The 19,754-nt window shown below is 49.7% G+C and overlaps 2 protein-coding genes across 2 annotated transcripts in view; one reads left to right on the forward strand and one right to left on the reverse strand.

Annotated features, from left to right (window-relative positions):
- Nucleotides 1–12,149, forward strand: part of LRRC41 (leucine rich repeat containing 41) — a 28,007-nt gene extending 15,858 nt beyond the window's left edge. The window contains exons 8-10 of the mRNA XM_029617552.1: nt 3,586–3,708; nt 4,866–4,941; nt 9,040–12,149. Coding sequence (XP_029473412.1) covers nt 3,586–3,708; nt 4,866–4,941; nt 9,040–9,271 — 431 coding nt within the window. The 3' untranslated portion in view covers nt 9,272–12,149. The remainder of the gene's footprint in view (nt 1–3,585; nt 3,709–4,865; nt 4,942–9,039) is intronic.
- RAD54L (RAD54 like) overlaps nt 11,772–19,754 on the reverse strand; it is a 47,546-nt gene continuing 39,563 nt past the window's right edge. Inside the window, exons 16-18 of the mRNA XM_029617553.1 lie at nt 15,646–15,825; nt 14,659–14,822; nt 11,772–13,895 (exon numbers count right to left, since the gene is read on the reverse strand). Coding sequence (XP_029473413.1) covers nt 13,697–13,895; nt 14,659–14,822; nt 15,646–15,825 — 543 coding nt within the window. The 3' untranslated portion in view covers nt 11,772–13,696. The remainder of the gene's footprint in view (nt 13,896–14,658; nt 14,823–15,645; nt 15,826–19,754) is intronic.

Here is a 19,754-nt window from a genome sequence, read left to right on the forward strand (position 1 = left end):
ACTGGCTCATTCGAGCGAAGACAGAGGAACTCTGCAAGCTAGCGGTTCATTTGGTCTTGAAGCGTCTTCATTCTCTAGGATGGGTCCTCAACTTCTCCAAGAGCCAGTTGGCTCCTTCGCAACAGTTACACTTTCTGGGAGCCAAGTTCGAGACAGCTATCAGCAAAGTTTTTCTTCGGCAGGAGAGAATAGACAAGCTGATGACTCAAATCCAGCGGCTGTTGGTCTTGTGGGTGCCCAAAGTTTGGGACTACTTGCAAGTTCTTGGCTCTATGGCATCTACTCTGGAACTGGGCCCCTGGGCTTTTGCGCATATGAGACCTTTGCAGAGAGCACTGCTTTCCCACTGGGATTCCACTTGCCCTTGCTGCTTCAGGACCCCGCCAGGGCCAGTTTAGCATGGTGGTTAGTTCCACAACATTTGCATCGCAGGGTGGACCTGGAGAATCCCCAGTCGGTCATTGTGACAATGGATGCCAGCCTCTCGGGTTGGGGGGGCGGTGTCAGTTGCGGTCGGCGCAAGGTCAGTGGACATGTCAGGAAGCACAGTGGTCCATAAATCGTTTGGAAACCCGAGCAGCCCATCTGGCTTTGCGCGCCTTTCTCCCACTCGTTCGGATTCAGTCGGTGAGGATTCTATCCGACAATGCGACGATGGTGGCATACATCAATTGTTAAAGTGGCAAGAAGAGTCGCTGTGGAGGCAGAGTTTGGGCGGAGTGCAACCTTGTTCGGTTGGTGACATCGCCGGCGTGGACAATGTGCAGGCCGATTTTCTCAGTCGTCAGCAGTTAGACCCCGGAGAGTGGGAGCTGTCAGAGGAAGCAATGCGGCTGTTGACTCAGTGATGAGGGGTTCCCCGTCTGGACTTGATGGCAACACTGCAGAATGCAAAGGCGGTTCGCTTCTTCAGTTGCAGGAGGGAGCACGGGGCAGAAGGAGTGGATGCGCTGGTCATCCCATGGCCCAGCGATGTTCTGCTCTACGTTTCCCCCCTTGGCCGTTGGTGGGAAAAGTTCTGCGAAGAATAGAGAGCCACCTAGGGTCTGTCATCCTTGTAGCCCCGGAATGGCTGCGGAGGCCTTGGTTCATGGACCTGTTCAACCTGGCAGTGGACGGTCCCTTGTGTCTCGGACATCTTCCGAATCTACTTCGGCAGGGTCCCGTATTTTTCGATCGGCCTGGCTTATGAAAGGAGGCAGTTGAGGAAGAAAGGTTATTCGGATTCAGTTACTTCCAGTCTCCTAAGGGCACGCAAGACCTCGACCTCACTCACATATGTTCGGGTTTGGAAGGGTTTTGATCTGTGGTGTAGTGGTTTGCAGGGTTCCCCACAGCGGGCCTCTGTTGTGCAAATTCTCACCTTCTTACAAGAGGGTTTGAGGAAAGGTGTGGGGTACAGTTCCCTTCGGGTACAGGTGGCGGCTCTAGGATCTTTAAGGGGTACGGTCGACGGCACGTCCCTTGCAACTCATCCTGATGAGGCACGATTTCTGAAGGGTGCGAAGCATCTCAAACCTCCGGTTCGTCCAGTTTGTCCTTCTTGGAGTCTGAATTTGGTACTCCGGGGATTGTGCAGTCTGCCATTTGAACCTTTAAAGTGAGCTACCTTAAAAGATTTAACACTCAAAACTGTTTTCCTTGTGGCTATCTACTTGGCCAGGCGGATATCTGAGATTCAAGCCTTGTCATGCAGAGAACCGTTCTTGCGTCTTTCAGAGTCCAGGTTATCTCTAACGGTGCCCTCCTTTCTGCTGAAAGTCGTGTCTACGTTTCATTAGAATCAGTCAGTAGAGTTGCCGGCTTTCCCGGATTTAGATCAGGACTCCCCTCAGGCTCGCAACTTGAGGAGATAGGATGTCAGAAGGGTTCTCCTTCAGTATTTAGAGATGACGAATGATTTTCGGTTGTCGTACCATCTTTTTGTCTTATGGAGCAGTCCAAAGAAAGGACATCTGGCATCCAAAGCTACCATAGCCTGCTGGTTGAAGGACGCTATAGCTCTGGCTTACACTTGTCATGGTCGGGCGGTTCCTGATGGTCTCAAGGCTCAATCAGATCCCAAGCGGCATCTTGGGCAGAGAGCCAGTGTGTTTCGCCACAAGAGATTTGCCGGGCGGCTGCTTGGAAATCTTTGCACACTTTTGTTAGGCATTATAGTTTGGATGTCTGAGCTCCGGAGGTCGATTCTTTTGGCAGTAGTGTGCTCAGAGCGGGACTCTCCGGTTCCCACCCCATTTAGGACAGCTTGGGTACATCCCAGTGGTCTGGACTGATCCGGGTACGTACAGGGAAAGGAAAATTAGTTTCTTACCTGATAATTTTCTTTCCTGTAGTACCACGGATCAGTCCAGACGCCGGCCCAGATAGCAGGTTCTGGGGAGTCCGCTCGGTTGTTTGCTTATGATTTCTGCAGGTTCTATCGAAGACTACGAAGATATTGACATAAAAGTTTTTCAAGTTGGCACTCCTTCTGTATGCATAGTTTCATGTTCACAGCGGTTATTGTTCTAGCCATTGGTTTAAAAGATGAAAATAAATTACAAATAAAGTTTATTCATTCTGCTTTGATATTGGTTATACTGAAGGGATCGCAGGTGGCACATCGGTTAAGAGGGGTGCTTTTCAGTTTGATTCTCTGTCTCCATCTGCTGGAAGGGAGGCATAATCTCAGCTTTCTGAACTGATCCGTGGTACTACAGGAACGAAAATTATCAGATAAACTCATTTTCCTTTAAACCATGTCTATCTATATGTTCTGTGATTTTTTTTTGTCTGAATAGTTTCCACGATTTTTTCTGGCACCAAAGTCAGGCTCACCCTTGAGCTCACCGGTCTATAGTTTCCCGGATCACCACTGGAGCCTTTGTTACGTTGGCCACCTTGTCCAAAGCTTGTCATGGCATGCTTTCAATGCTATTAACCACTTAGACTAACAGTTAGATGTGCTTTTCACAAGTGGACAGCAGGTTTTTTTCAGGTTATAGGATTCCTAGGGTCCTTCGCTTTTCAGTTGCTATGGGGACCCTCGGGCATGGGTGTCTGCCCTGCCCCTGGAAGCTGTATATTGTTGTGTCTCCCTCACAGTTGCATTCCTATTTACACCACCATTCAGTGTGCTGTCACTCACTGAGAGCATTAAAACTCTTTTTAGTGGAGCTCTAAACAGGTACAGAGCTGTCTGCTGGCAGAGAAGAGAAGAAAGACCAGATAGGATGCAAGGGAAGGAGATCAAAGGTGGTGACAGCTATAAAAATGTGTGTGTGTGTGTGTGTCTCTCTTTACTGTCTGTTTAACCTTTTCAGCCTGTAACAGTTTTCCTCTTGATTTTTACATTTTTGACTCTGTTGTTCATTAGTCCATTTGTAAAAGTTTTCTGGCTTGCCCGCTCTAGGACCAGACCCTCAGAACTGTGCTGTGACCTCTCTAGGACCAGACCCTCAGAACTGTGCTGCTGTGGGGAAGCCTTTGAGTGTAAATAGTTTTAATCTAGCATTAACCCTCTAGAGAAGAGGCTTTGTTGGACATGTTAACACCTCACTCTGTGTGTGTGTGTGTGTTTTTTTTTTCTTTTTGTTACTGTAGAAGTTACATTTTCATTTTGCCAGCTCTTTGAAAGACGCCTGGATGGGTTTCTGATCGAACTTATTGACACGGTGAAGAAAAACCCAACTCTCACCGTCCTGAACCTGCGAGGAAACAGACTCGGTAATCCATTTTTATAATTCAATAGCAAGTAATTAACAAAAGTCATTCACTGGACAAATAGGATCTCACACCTGGGCTGGAGCTTTTAGATCTCGTTTGATGAACCACTGAAGGAATAATCATCTTATCTTTGTGTACAGATCTGCAGTTTGCATCCTTCAGACTGTTTCTCACTACTTTAACATTATTGCTTATGGATGTTCTCAGGCATGGTAGCAAACTCCACCCTATAAATATGAATCGATTAGAGGTACAGCCAAGCATTCCAAAACAGGTTATGTTTGAACTGAAACGGCCAAGCTGTTCGGTATGCAATTCATTCTGATGAAAGCGCTCTGTTATGTATTTTGGAGCTCTAGGTTTTTCTTCTGTTCCTTTATGTTGGTTGTGGACTGACGAGGGCATGACCATTCTGTGACCGCACAAAGACTGACACGTGACAAAAGGACACGAGTTGTCATGCTGGGTCCTTCTGGGCCAGTGTCCTGTTTCTGCCTGTATGGACTTGTTCCAGTTCTCTTAGAGAAACTGCAAGTCTTTATGTGCACTGGGGTGAAAACTAGGACTTGACTTGGATTGGCGTGGCCTGTTCCTAAAAAGGCGGCAGCACCGTCTAGGAAAGGCAGCAACATGGGCTGTCATTAGCCTGCTCCCACTGCCAGCTAAACCTGTCTTTTAAATGTAAATCAAGGTGGTGTTTGATATACAAAGCCCTAAAGGGTTATTGGCATAAATCAGACTATCCAGAGAGCTGCCTGCTGTGCTTTGTTCCATGATGAATCCTGAACTCTACAGGACCAGTGTAGACTGGAGTGAGCTCTCACCCTCGTTACAGCCTGCTCCAGAGCTTCCAATTCCCCCTCATCTTGAGGGGTAGCACATGCAGTTTAAGACTCTCTGCTTCATGTCAGTCTTCCAGATATCATGATTATGACAATAGAACGCTGAAAGATTTTCTCTTCTTCCAAAAAGACAAAATTGCTTAAAGTTGAGCAGGGCGGAAGGTCTGCATCCTGAGGAAATGGTCATTTCTCTTGCACGTGTAGTTCAACACCCTGTGGGTATAAACTCTACTTGTAGTACTGCTATCGTGGGGGATGTTACAAGGTTTGTACTGGATTCCAAGCTGCTGATTACATTTATACATGTGTTGATAGGGGATGAGGGACTCATCTCGTTGGCAGACATCTTTTCTGAAGACTCTGTGTCCTCCATTCAACACTTGGATGTAAGGTACAGAAAATCTCTCGTTCCCTTAATCTGTGATTGTCAAATGCAATGTTATGTCAGAACAGCAGCAGTCAAGTTCTGCCTTGCAGGAAAGAAAAATTTGTTCTTACCTGCTAATTTTCATTCCTGTAATACCACAGATCAGACGAGTGGGGTTTGCATCCTTTCCAGCAGATGGAGGCAGAGAAGAAAACCTTTGGGCACTGCTACATAAGAGAGAGCGCCATCTGCAGTCCCTCAGTAGTGACCTGTACCCAAGCCAAGATATATCCCCCAAACCCCTCTCTCGGGCGAATAGGGAAACTGATAGGTTGGAAACCCCCAAAAACTAGAGCCCAAAACACTCCCAAAAAACTAACGGCGCGCGAATCTCAAACCCTTCCATTAATTGAGTGAAGATTAATGGTGGTTAAAGAGGATTGGTAAGTATAGCTTTCAGAAATTTTTGGGCTTATAAAAGTTTGGTGAAAGGTGAAATTAAGGGATATATTCTTTAGAGTTTGTGTGTGTCTGAGGTAATAAGCAAGCCAGAGATAGTTAATTCCAGTGTCTGTCTTTCCCACCCACTCAACCCTTGATTTTTAGGCACGAGACACTTTCTCATCAGCTCAAGAGCGTAGCCATCTCTTATGACCTTCAGTACCCAATGGTCCGAGGTAATGTTGGCCCAATTCTCAAAGGCTGGACAATCTGCCCCCCTACGGCTTCTACGCAGGAGTGGGGGCCCTGCCTTCATTGCATTGACTTTCTACCACCGGCCCCTTGACCGGCACCATCTCTGGAACCTCTGCGGCCTCCACGAAAGGACTGTTGGCGACTGCCGGATGACTTTGAAGGAGCGTTTGGAAATGGTTCTGCCTAAGCGAAACCTCCGCAAATCCCTAAACCTCGACTGAGGGGGGAGGGCCTTCTTACTGGTTCGCTATTCTCAGGCAACTTGTTACCCTTTGATTATCCCAATGTCTTCATCAACTTATCCAAATCCTCCCCAAACAGGAGCTTCCCTCTAAAGGGGAGGTTACACAGCTGAGCCTTAGACCACATGTACACTGATCAATTGCGCAACCATCGAAGCCTGTGGGCCACCCCCACCGAAACCATAATTCTGGCTGACATCCGAACCAAAACGTACAGAGCATCTGCTACATAGGTGACTCCGGCCTCTAAGCGGGCTGCCTGAAAAGAGCTGTTCCCCATGGAAGTCTGCTCTTGGGCTTTCTGCACCCAACCCAGGTAGGTCCTCTGCACCAGGCTGGCATACACCGCAGCCCGAAGAGTTAGCACGGAAATCTCAAACATAGACTGGAGTTGAATCTCCAACTTGTGGTCTTGCACATCCTTCAAATCGGCCGCATCCGCCATCAGGATGGTCGTAGTCTTGGTGACCACAGAAACTGCAGTATCCACTTTCGGCACCTGAAAGATCTTCAAAGTCTCCTCTATCAGGGGATATAGCTTCACATAGCTCTGCCCACCTTGAGGTCTGCCTCCGGGAAATCCCACTCCCAGTTTACCAACTTTGGGATCTTCTTAGGCAATGGAAAAGCACTTGGAGGACCCTGTAGTCCATGCAGGACTGGATTAATGCCCTTATTATCCAACTCCTCTTAAGTCACCTTAACCCCCAATTCCTCCAAAACCTGGGGCCTAAGAGGGTGCAGTTCTTCCTTCTTCAATAAACAAACAAATCTGGGATTAACTCCCTCTGGAACTGGGAAATCATCCTGATCCGGGTCGTCCTTAACCACGTTGGGATCCATCCCAGGTGCCACCCCGTCAACATCCAGATCCACCCCTAGATGGGCCAAAGCGTTATCCTGTGGATCATCCAAATCCTCCCTGTCACTGGAGTCCGATGATGCAGGCTCCGCACGACGCAGACCCAAGCGCTGCAGCAAATCCCCGGGCCCCCGTGCGGCCCTCCTAGACCTCTTCGACGCGGGGGGGGGGAAAGGCCCGTCTCGCGACCCCTTTCCTTGCCAGGAAGGCTTTGTGCATCAGAAGCACAAATTCCGGTGAAAAATCATCCAGAGCATCGGGCCCCAGTCCTAGGCTGTCCTCAGAGTCCTCCTCTCTACCCGGATTCTCCTGATGCACCAGAGACAGAGGAGGGGGGAGAGTCTCTAGTCTCCCCCCGCTGAAGAGGACGCTCGTCCATGGCCCGCTGCGGGCACAGCCGTGACCTGGGCCCCCCAACTCTTCAGCCATCAGACGCCAACCCCGGAGGTCAGGGGAGACGACTCAGACGCTTAACGCCCGCTGAGGAACCCTCCTCTCCTGAAGCGCAGCCCGCGCAGAGGGAATGGGAGTTTAAGCTCGCTGCCTGCACGCCACACGCACGGTAGGTCGCCATACGCGGTTTTGGTTCCATTGCGCATGCACCCGCACTGCTGAACGCCACGTGGTCTCCCAGGCGGCCAGCTTTACGCGCTCCCCCGAGCCATGCCCCTCCCTCCGCGCCAACCAAAGCACGGGGGGGGGGAAAAAAGCCATCGCCGTAGGGAGGCCCGGTGGTGTGCGGGAGCCAAATGCAGCCGTGTCCAAAGCTGCCGCGCCCGAACACCTCAGAGCTGACCACCAGGGCAACTCCTTCCCAGGATCCCCGGGCGTGAGTCCAACCTGCCCCAATGCATCCCGCTGTCTGCCCCAGCCAGTACTTCCCGCTTCTTAAAGGCTCCTGCACTGCTGCAGGCTGTGCCGTCTGCCCCCATCTCTCAAGCTATTTGCCCCCTTTTTTTTTTTCAAAAACTTTACCTGCTGGCAAAAACCAAACAGGGATACTTTTCTGGATCCGGGGCCTGGCAGACAAGGGCTTCAGGAGTCCTGAGGGAGCCAGTCCCCTGGCTATCAAGATCCACCGGCACGATGCGGGTGAGCAACGGCCAGGGGTTCCCAACCTCCCTCCCCCGGATGTCCGGCTCGACCTGAGGGATGGTCCACCAAGGAGCCTGGCACCTCAGGGAGCTTCTTCTGAATCTTCCAGCCTTCTCAATGTAATTTATTTTTTTTTCATTCTCTCAAGACTGCAGGTGCTCTGCTGGAGACAGAGAAATACTGAGGGACTGCAGGTGGCGCTCTCGGTTACGTAGCCGTGCCTGAAAAGCTTTTTATTCTCTGCCTCCATCTGCTGGTAGGGATGCATAAACCCACTGGTCTGGGTATGTTCAGGAAAGGAAGTACAATTATTTCCTGAGGTGACAACTTCATGGTTAGTAGCTGGGAGAATCACCCTCTCTGCTTCCCTATCCCCACTAAAATCGTAGGAAAGCATTTTGCACATGTTCGTGGTCTTATAGCGCCTGCTCTGGTGAGAATTGGCAGTCATTTTATCTACCTCAGAAGGAAAATGGTGGGGTTCGAACCTCTGAGCTGAGGTGTATGGTAGGTGGCACTGGCTTTTTTTTTTTATTTACATCCTGGCTGTGAATGCAGGGGTAGGGGCTAATGTATTTTATCCACCTCCCTGGTGGGGACTTTCTCGTTAATCCTTCCCCTTCAGGGGCCCCATGAAATATCTGCGTCCAAACTGGGCACCCATTTTTTCAATGCGAGCCCATCCCCCTCCCCTGGGCGCCCGATGCAATAACCAAACGAGCTGCCACACTAAAAAGGAAGCGCTAGGGATAAACTGTGGGCCCCTAGCACGTCCTCGGCATCGGACGCCCAAAAGATGTGAGCTCTATGGGCGTTACGAAAACGGATGCTCGGTGCGAGCGACCGTTTTATCCTGTGACAGCTAATGTTCCTGCACAATAGACGCAGCCTGGAGCGCGTATATTGTGCGCCCAGCAATGCTCGGTGCGAGCGACCGTTTTATCCTGTGACAGCTAATGTTCCTGCACAATAGACGCAGCCTGGAGCGCGTATATTGTGCGCCCAGCAATGCTCGGTGCGAGCGTCCGTGTTATCCTGTGACAGCTAATTTTCCTGCACAATAGACGCAGTCTGGAGCGCGTATATTGTGCGCCCAGCACAATATACGCTACTGTGGCTGCTTTCCTTGCCCTGGGAGCGGGCTGCACATTAAGGCCGCAGGTCCTGCTTATTGCACATCGCCTGTTGTTTTGTCTCTGGTAATTTTATTTTTGTTTTTATTCAAAGCTCAAATTGCATCAAACCGGCTGGACTACTTCAGTTTGCCAAGAAGCTGGAAACGGTTACCGAGCGGGCTGGGCACCTCTCCTTGACTCAGCTGAACCTGTCGCAGAACCTGCTGAACAGAGATCCTGCCACGACGCAGGAGGCGCTGCACGGCCTGCGGCAGGCGTGCACCGTGATCGACCACAGCTGGGACTTCTCCCAGGTGTTTGCAGACCACGTCAGCGTGATGTAAGCAGCGGCAGCGTGCTGCATCGGCACTCGATGTCGTCCTGTTAACTGGCATTGCCTGCTGCTCCTTGGTTGTGGACAAAACCCCTGATTTAGGCCGTGCGTCGGGATTGGGGGTTTTTTTTTTTAAGTACTAACTTTTTTTCAATTTTTGAAACTCTGAAGGGCTGTTTCTCACGTGCTTCACCTTGTAGTATATTATATACACATTTCGGGTATTATATACACTATTCGGGTACCTTGGCAGAGATGTCGGGCAGCTTAATTATAAATCCTAACCTTATAAATAAACAGGGGCCAGGGGGGAAGCTGGTGGCTGTCTTCTATCATCTGAACAGGGGTGTTGGCGTCCTGCCCCCGCAGTGATACCTATGAGCCTGGCTCCACCACCGGCTGTTGCAACGGTGCCTGGAGGAGGTAGTGGGATAATCCCCCCCCCCCCCACCGGGGGTGCTGAAAGTGAAAGTTTATAATGGCTGGGCCTAAAACTGAATGGGGGTGGGTTCCACACTGCTAACGTCAGGCTTACAGGACTAACTCCTCCAGGCCTCTAGCCTGATGCCATAAACCTGAGGATAAAAACTATACCAGAGCCAATTTCTTTTTCTAAAGTTAGTTAGTGCAGAACCTAACCTGATTTAAAAAAAACAATTCATGTGTGGACTAATGGCCCCTGTGCCTGATATGAGAGCTATAATGCACCAGCCCTACCCGCCCAATGCCTGTAACATCGTCATTTCTCTGTCCTGCCCGGACCAGGGCCATTGATTTGGCTAAGTCGCCAGCCAGTGAGGATTTTTCTCACCAAGCTTCCTCTAGCTTGCCCTGTAAATCTGAAGCAGCAATCTCTTATCCTTTCAAGAAGAGCAAGATTGCTTCTGCAGTCCTAGCAGGAGCCCCCACAGTTTAACTCTTCTGCAAAAGGAGACGGCCGTTCCCTTCATAATGGGATGGGGGCTTCCCTCTTTAAGCAGAGGCTTTTTCCGCCAGAGGGTCCCAGGATTTCTGAATCAAAGACGAAGCCGCCTCCTCTTCCAGCAGCCCCCGGGGATGATGGGTAACAATTAATACTCCAGTCTTCAAAAAAATGAAGCTACAGTCTCCATCCATAAGAAATGCCATGCTGGGTCAGACCAAGGGTCCATCAAGCCCAGCATCCTGTTTCCAACAGAGGCCAAACCAGGCCACAAGAACCTGGCAATTACCCAAACACTAAGAAGATCCCATGCCACTGATGCCAGACCCTTGCTATCTGCCATTTGTTATCAAGCAACTGGAAAGGAAGCGCTTAGGCTGCTGGGAGAGGTTAAGTATGTCACTTATTGCATTGCTAGGTATCTAAATCTTTAAGCAGCTGAGGGAAGGCTTGGGAAAGTGAAGAGCAGCTGCAGCAGTATTTTCTTCTTGCAATGGCTTGCCTTGAAACCTGAAGCCACTCCTTTCTGTACTCAGTCAGTTTAAAGACCCTTTTCAGATTCCCAGTGGCCTTTCCCCAGGTCTACGCGCCACAACTACAAGATATCAACTTACTACACACCTCGAGAGGTTTACATGACTATTTCAAAATGGAAGCAGCTTGTGCACGTTTCAGCTAACTCCACCCTACTTCTTCCACAGGAAACAGTTACCTGTGTAAAAAGCTTTGAAATTGGCCTCCTGTAGTTTTAAGCCTCACAGCTGCCACCTCTGTTGGAAGCAGCTTCCCTCCTCTCTACTCCAGCTGTGCAATAGCTGAGGTTTCACTCCGGCAGCTGCCACATTCCTGCTCGGACCTGAACCCACCTCTTTCTCCAGGGCAAAAACAGCTGGCCCAGTCAGTCAGAAGTGCGATGCAAAACATTCCTCTCTTTTCACCTGCGCCATATTGTCACTGCTTGGTGAGACACGTTGAAAGCTTGAGGTTCCTCGCACTCGGCCTGCAATGAGCTCCTCCCTGGAATTCAGATGTACCGGCACAGTCTGCATGCAGTCGTCCTCATCCTGCATCTCAGCCATGTGCCAAAGCAAAAAATCAATACAGCTGCCATTGCTTTTCTCTTCACGTAGCACCGCACATCCAAGCATGAGAACAAAGCCAGGGTCGTGCATGGTAGTTGCATGATTTAAGAGATGTATTCCCACCACTATCCCAGCACCTGTGGACAGATCACCAAACGTCGAGCAAGGTTTACGCTCAGTCTTATCTTGTTACTTGGCAGCATGGACATGTATCATAAAGGTAGGAATAAACTCAGGAGTCTGGACTGATACAGGGAACCCTGCTCTAGGAAAGGACGACGCTGGGGAAAAAAATTAATTGGACAATCCAACCGCCTGAGCTGTTGCTGGTGTGCATTTACCCTCACTGTGGGAGCCCAGTACCCCGGGTCCAGGCTACTGCCTGCCTGTTACCCCGTGTCTATGGTCTTCCACCGATCCACCCGTAGGAGAGAGCCACGTTACAGAGGCCAACTAAGCCCTAATCCAACATTAGTTAGAAGAACAATTTTTTTGCTACCAATATCATTAACAGGAAAAATAAAAGTCCTTTATTGGAACAGCAATGAAGTTAATTCACTTTTATGCTGAATTGTTAAAGGCAGAAACCTTTTTCTCTCACAGGTTGATGGTAGTGGGCATAGCCCTAGAGCCCAACAATGCACAAATCTGCTTTCCAAAGAGGATGGCTCGAGGTCTAGGGCACAAATCATTAAAAAACACAAAAACTTGCTGTGGGTTCACAGAAGTCACTTTTGGGCTTGGACTGTTAGAAAGTGGGGTAATGCGTGTTTACCACCAAACGCACTGTCCTTACTACACAGACTCAGCGACTAACACTTGTTTGGATAATTTCTGTATTGTATACATTAAGCAAAGAATAAAACAAGTCATTTGTAATAGAAGCCATTAGTTCTGCCTCCTGCTTGTGGAATATAAGTCACTGGTGGCTTCATCCAGGTGCTAGAGAAGGCAGCCTTGGAAAACGCAGAAAAGCTTTTAATGCACCTGCGTCAGTATTTAGCTGTTCATGCTGCCTCAATGCCCTTCCTCCTGCTCAGGGCTTGAGTTCCTCTCCCTCTTGCACTTAAGGCATTTAGAGGCAATTTTCAGCAGAATGCAGTCCCAGGAGCTGCTGCCCTCTCTCCACTGCCACCCCCCGCCCGTTCTTGATGCTAGAAAATTGGTTGTTGTGGGTACAGAGCGTCACGCTGGCTGCCAGAAGCTTTTCAAACAAAAATGCTGTAGTAAATTACTATAGACCATGTTCCTCTGCTCGGGCTGACTGGGGACAAGGCCAGAGCAGAAACACAGAGCAGGAAAATGGTAGATTTTAACAGCTTTTGCATAGTGACATAAGCATTATAGTAACACTAGTGTTATAGCCCTCCAGCACTAGTACTTAACCTAGCCCTAAAAGGCATGCACATTATACTGTTTAATTAACAAGGAAAGAAGGGCAGACCAAGTTTAAGAGGAAAAAAATGTTGGATTCTAGGCTTTGCACACTCAGCCTGAAGTGTTGGTTGAAGAGAATATATACAGGAAAGCAAAGGAATCGTGCTTCTTTCCAAAAAAAAAACAAACCTAAACAAACTATAAAATATTGCTCTTCTGTTTCCCTCTCCTCCTCCCCCCACACAGGCAGCTGCCTGCAGAGCATTTTCTTCGTGGCCTTTCCAAACGTAGGAGGGACTTAAAAATAACACAAGACAATCTTTGGCAGAACCAAGGCCTGGAGGGAGGAAAGGCGGCAGGCAGAGCCGAGGTACCATCTTACTAACAGCAGCAGCAGGGCCTTTGCATTCATAGGACGCGAGGGTAATGCTCCGTCAGATGCAGGCCCGGCCTGAGAAAGTCACTGCATCAAAGCACAAGGGGACTGCGAGCTGTGGTACTCAGCCCAATAAAGGCATTTGTACAAATTAGGTGCAGAGCTTTTCTTCCTGAGCAGCACTGGGAAGCTGTATTGGAGGGAAAAAAATACTTTGTATAATCATAAAAAGGGGAAATTACCTTTAGAGAAAAAAACAAACCCCCAACTAGATTGTGCGGACGAGGTGGACAGGGACCACTGCTGATCCCCTCCACCAACAGAAGTAGCATCCTCTTAATTTTAAGTTAGGAAAATGCACATAGCATTTTGTGCTTCCGCTTACCAACTCCATCATCATTTAAATATAGAAGGCCAGTGCTCCTGCCCGTGACAACCGCCATTAACAGCACAGCGCCAGGAGAGCACTGAGCGCCTGTTTGTCTTCTCTATCAGCTGAATAACCTTCTAGGCACGCACAGGAGTAACCATGTTCATTCCAAGCTGGTGCTGGGACGTTTCCCATTACAGATCGTGTGCACTGCTGAACGCCCCTTAGGACACGAGCAGGAGCTGAGGTTATCCACTGGTTGATAGAGGCAGCAGTTCCTTCTCCAGGATGCATGCAGAACAGTCTCCTCAAACACCCCGCTGCTCCTCGTGGGATCGGTGGTGGAATGCAAACGTGATGGCTGCATCCCATGCTGCCTGCAGAACAGCATCCGGCAGCCCACGCTTATCTGCACAGTGGTTCCACTGGGAGAGGTCCGAAGTGCAGTCTGTGCCCGCAGGAGGCTGTCGGACTTGATGTCCATTCACACAGCGCCGGCACTTAAACCTAAAACACAAAACATTAGGATGCACATGAGAAGATATACACAGCCTGCCCTGAATCTCCAGCACAGGGGGTTGTGCTGGTCTACCTTACTCACTGCAGGGACCTCGCCCACTGTCCAAGAGAAAAATACACTTAAGCTTGCCATGAGGTATATCCCATGGTGTACAATGCTGGAGACTGCACCTTCAAGGGGATGGAGTCAATTCAGAGGGTGACCAACAACACGGTCATTGGGCTTAAGTTAGAAAGCATATGGGGACAGACAAAGATCTAAATATGTACACCCTAGAGACCACATGGTATCTCCTGGGCCGCGAATCCCTGGGCTGGTCGTCATCGGGAATCCGCCCCTGACAAGGACTCATGGAAGAATAGTGAAAGGGTGTACACTGCAGAACTATTTCTTTACCGCAAGGGTAGTGGTTGCATGGAGCAACCTATCAGTGGAGGCAAGGAGAGTATCTGAATTCAAGAAATCATGAGACAAGCAGGGCACAGAGCTAAGCAGCAGACGAGGAAGGCCGGATGGTCTTTTTATGCCATCATGCTTCCATGGCCTGGCTAATAATGCATGGCCTTACGCTCCTCCGCTCTAGTATTCTGCAGTAACAACTTCCCAGTGCTAGAAAGGAAACAGAGTGCCCCCCCCCCCCCCGTGCAGCCAAGGTCACTGGCCACTGCCAGCAGCCGCCGTGTGGGTAAAGACCTATTGCTAGAAGGAAGTCCAGCCCTGTGATTGACCGCAGCGTGCGCAGGGGCTCACTTGTCATGCGTGTCGCTGGCTGTGGCCTCGTTAAGCGTGAAGAGCTCCCGCAGCTCGCCCAGGGAGAAGTGACGCTCCACATCCTGCTCCTCGTCCACCACGCAGCTACTCAGGGCCTTCTTGTGCGTTTGCCGCTGGAAGATCTTCTCCTCGATGGTTCCTGTCTGGAGGAAGCAGCACACGGCGGGGATCAGAATCGCTCCAGAGCAGCGTGGAAGCGCCACGCAGCCGGGAGGAAAGTGCCGCAAGGGTTAGGAATAGTGCAGGGCTCTCGCAGAAGGGTTTGTGTTCCACCCCTGGTGCCAGAAAATGGGACCCCCGGTTTCTCATCGGTAGGAGGGCTGCAGTTTTGGGCACCACGAGCCATGAGAAAGTGATCTAATATTAAAGTGCCCGCTCCAGACCCTGCAGAGGCAGCTGGACAGTGCTCGGGGAAGGCACCCAAATACTTCTGTAAGTTCCCGTCTCCCCCTCTCTCTATTCCTGTCGCTTTTACTTTCTGTTTTCTCTGGGGTTTTTTTTTTCCAACCTCCACCCTCACCTCAAATGGCATAAACCACGCAAGTCACGTACCCTCAGCACTGCCCCTTCAGCTGGCAGGGTCACCACAGTGGGACTGAGGGCATCACATTCACAGGACGCCGGACCCCTGCCTCAAAACCTACATTTTCTGGCCCCAGTCGTGGGGAGGGTCCCAGGTTTTGTTTTCTTTCAGCAGTCACCACGTCTGAAATTCTCGAAGCAGCTTCCCCCGTAACCCCTGGGAGCAGCCATGGCCGGCAGAGAATCACAAAGTACCCCATAAGGAAAGGACCTATTTGCTCTGGACTGGTCAGGAGGCCCCAGCTCTACCTTACAGCCCTGCAGCGTTATGAACTAATCAAACTATATTTCAGGCGAGGTCCCGGGGCCGCGGTCAGGGGAGGTAGCGAGCAGGACCCAGATCGGGCTTCCTGAATCAAGCTCACGGCCCGCTCTGATGCTTACCGACAGCAGCCTGTAGATGTAGCAGGTCTTCTTCTGCCCGTCCCGCCACACGCGAGCCATGGCCTGCTCGTCGTTGGCCGGGTTCCAGTCCGGGTCAAACATCACCAGCCGGTTGGCGCCAATCAAGTTCAAACCGCACCCACCAGCCTTGCTGCTCAGCATGAAAACGAATTCTGCGCTCTGGGAAAAGGAAGGTAGATCACGGGGTAAGGCTGGACGTCCAAAACATGGGCGCAAGATTTAAACTGGCAGCCAAAGCAAAAGAGAAACCTCTGCTCCAAATTCTCTCTCGTGCTTGAGTGGGTATTAATGGAGAAAGCTTCTGAAACCTCAGGGTGTAAGAATATCTGATCCCGAGAAAGCCATGCAGGCGTCACACTCACACATGTAAAACACAAACACGGCACGGACAGCTGAGGAGAGGATCCCTCAGCAGAGCCCCGTGCAGGCGTCACACTGATACATATATAGAGCATGACAACAGCACGGACAGCTGAGGAGAAGATCCCTCATCAGAGCCCCGTGCAGGCGTCACACTGATACATATAGAGCATGACAACAGCACGGACAGCTGAGGAGAGGATCCCTCATCAGAGCCCCATGCAGGCGTCACACTGCTACATATAGAGCATGACAACAGCACGGACAGCTGAGGAGAGGATCCCTCAGCAGAGCCCCGTGCAGGCGTCACACTCACAAATGTAAAACACAAACACGGCACGGACAGCTGAGGAGAGGATCCCTCAGCAGAGCCCCGTGCAGGCGTCACACTCACACATGTAAAACACAAACACGGCACGGACACCTGAGGAGAGGATCCCTCAGCAGAGCCCTGTGCAGGCGTCACACTGATACATATAGAGCATGACAACAGCACGGACACCTGAGGAGAGGATCCCTCAGCAGAGCCCCGTGCAGGCGTCACACTGATACTTATATAGAGCATGACAACAGCACGGACAGCTGAAGAGAGGATCCCTCAGCAGAGCCCCACGCAGGCATCACACTGATACATATAGAGCAGGACAACAGCACGGACAGCTGAAGAGAGGATCCCTCATCAGAGCCCCATGCAGGCATCACACTGACACATATAGAGCACGACAACAGCACAGACAGCTGAGGAGAAGATCCCTCATCAGAGCCCCATGCAGGCATCACACTGATACATATAGAGCAGGACAACAGCACGGACAGCTGAAGAGAGGATCCCTCATCAGAGCCCCATGCAGGCATCACACTGACACATATAGAGCACGACAACAGCACAGACAGCTGAGGAGAAGATCCCTCATCAGAGCCTCATGCAGGCATCACACTGATACATATAGAGCATGACAACAGCACAGGACACCTGAGGAGAGGATCCCTCATCAGAGCCCCATGCAGGCGTCACACTGATACATATAGAGCATGACAACAGCACAGGACACCTGAGGAGAGGATCCCTCATCAGAGCCCCGTGCAGGCATCACACTGATACATATAGAGCATGACAACAGCACAGACAGCTGAGGAGAGGATCCCTCAGCAGAGCCCCATGCAGGCATCACACTGATACATATAGAGCACGACAACAGCACAGGACACCTGAGGAGAGGATCTGCAGCAGAGCCCCGTGCAGAAATCACACTGATACAGGTAATGCAGGAATTCAGCAGGGATCACTGAAAGGTGGAACTCAGAAATGAGATTTAAAAAAAAACAAAAAACTGGAGTATGAACACAAAAACTACACATGGATTTTTCCCCCAAAATAGTGTAGAATAATAATAGTTGTGCTGGAGAAAACAGAAATTAGAAAGTAGAGTAAAACTACACAAAATAAAATCTAATGAAGAGACAGAAAACCTAAAATAGGAGCAATACAAAAAGCCCAGAAATGAGTAACTGGATACTTTGAAGAATCCCATTAATGCTGCTGCTTTAAAATCACGTTTGCCCCTCAGTCACAATTAACAACAGCACAGAGCAGCCCATGAGCCTGGGCCTAAGACAGGGCCACAAGAGAAAGCTTGGAGGTGAGATCTCGAGACTCCCGCATGTGAGTGCCGGGGTAGGGTAGCACTTCTGCAGGAGCCAGGTGTGGTGTAAAAGTGCAGCAGGCAGCAAAGAAACAGTTGTAGTATCTCAATCAATCCACAGACCGTCACCTACACCGCTGGCCGTCCTGAGAAACCTCATCCATATCTGCTGATGCCTTTCCATAAACTAGCCAGTCATTGGGAGGGACTGGGATCACATTAGCTTGTAAATCAAAGCTGCTTACATGTAATAGGTGTTCTCCATATACTGCAGGACAAAAAATCAGCCAAACAAGTGGGTGACGCCATCCAAAGGCACGAAGATGGAAAACCTCTGAGCATCTGCAGCTCCTCCTCAGTCTTCAGAGCAACCCAATCTTCAACTCTGCAAGGGGGGAATGTGGGGCTGATTTGTCCTGCTGTCTACGGAGAACACAACTTTGCTTTCTCCGCAGACAAACGGGACAGTAATCAGTCACCAAATCAGGATTTCCAGGCCGAGGGTTGCATGTCAGTATGTGGTGTTTTCCTATCAGCAGTAGAGGCTGGAGGGAAAGCTGAAGGAGTTTAAAAAGCTTTTGAAACTGCTCGACCAAAACTGCTCTCTTGATGTGAAGGGATGAGCAATGAAGCAGAGAGGCGCGGCCAGGTGCCAGCTTTACAGACGCAGAGCAAAGATGGGCTAAAGAAGCTGCCGAGGCCAGGACCTGATGGGCTTGCATCTTACTTTGTTGTCCTGACCGATTTTAACAATAAAACGCAATCAGAAGTCCACGTGGAAAGAGTTGGTTTTGTAACTTGCGTCCTTGTTTGACTGGGTTGAAGGAGCTTTTCCTGTAGGACTTTGCTCTCTCCAAACAGAACAATGAACCCAGGTATGAAGAGCCCCTTTGCTTTTCTTGGCATACGGTCTGGGCACACAGCAAGTACAATATTAGTGCTTGCAACTTGTTTTGTCTGCGGGCGGACGCTGCAGCTATTCCAAGAAAGGAATTTTAGTCCTGCTGTGGCCAGAGGCTCCACGGGTCACCTCACGAGCCAAGTGAGAACTTTATGGCAACGGTAGGTTGCTTAGAGAGAGGAATTCCTCCCGAATTCTCCTATAATACCAAGATGAACCGACTGATTTATTTTCAATCTGGATTCAGAAAGGCTTAAAAGGTATTGATGGAGGAGGGGGAACAGGACACCGAAAGGAGTCTTGATTGATAAAACATCGTTTCCATTTAAACTTATAAGATCTTCTCGTAGAGCGTTTTCTTGATGTTAGAATTACTTTGCACCCATCAGATGGCACCTGCTGACCTTCAACATCCACAGCCAGAGCTTGAAAGTTCAGATGGAGAAGATTCCCAGGGGACTGTGTGATCAGGATTGGGGATATTTTCAACCTTATTGGCTGTTGAACTGCTAGGGGTTGAAACCATGAAAACCAAATTTACTGTGACCAAGAAAAGACTGTAAAAATCATTAGGCCCTTGTCTCGTCTTAATTTTGTAATTGTTTGGCTATAAGTGGAAGAGGGGTTATGAGGAACATAGAGAAGCCCTCGATTCCATGGGATGAAATAAATCATCTGCTGCTAGGTTGCTCCTTGCCGGACTTCTGGAACAATAGGTGAGAGCTTTGTTGTTAAATGGGGCTGCAGAGAGTTCTGCAGTTGGCGACTTAGCATGTCTGCAGTCTGATTTTGGTTTCCAAGAAGACAGACGGCTATCAGATGCATCTTTTGTGAACTTGCAGGGCTCGGTTTGTTGATGCAGAACATTGCTACTTGGTTGTCTGTTTGAACTACCAACACTTTTCCTTTCAACCAGGGATTAAACACCTGTAAAGCACTAACAGGCTGATACAGTACAGTGCGCTCCGGCGGATCGCACCGTTAACCCGCGTTTGGATGCGCGTTTTTGACGCGCTAGCTTTACCCCTTATTCAGTAAGGGGTAATAGCGCGTCGAAAACATGCGTCCAACCCCCTCCCGAAACTAATAGCGCCCGCAACATGCAAATGCATGTTGCGGGCGCTATTATTTATTTATTTATTTATTTATTTATTTAAAACTAAGTCAAACTCAATTTTTAACTT

This window comes from Rhinatrema bivittatum, chromosome 10 (assembly GCF_901001135.1).
Source record: "Rhinatrema bivittatum chromosome 10, aRhiBiv1.1, whole genome shotgun sequence".
NCBI lineage: Eukaryota > Metazoa > Chordata > Amphibia > Gymnophiona > Rhinatrematidae > Rhinatrema > Rhinatrema bivittatum.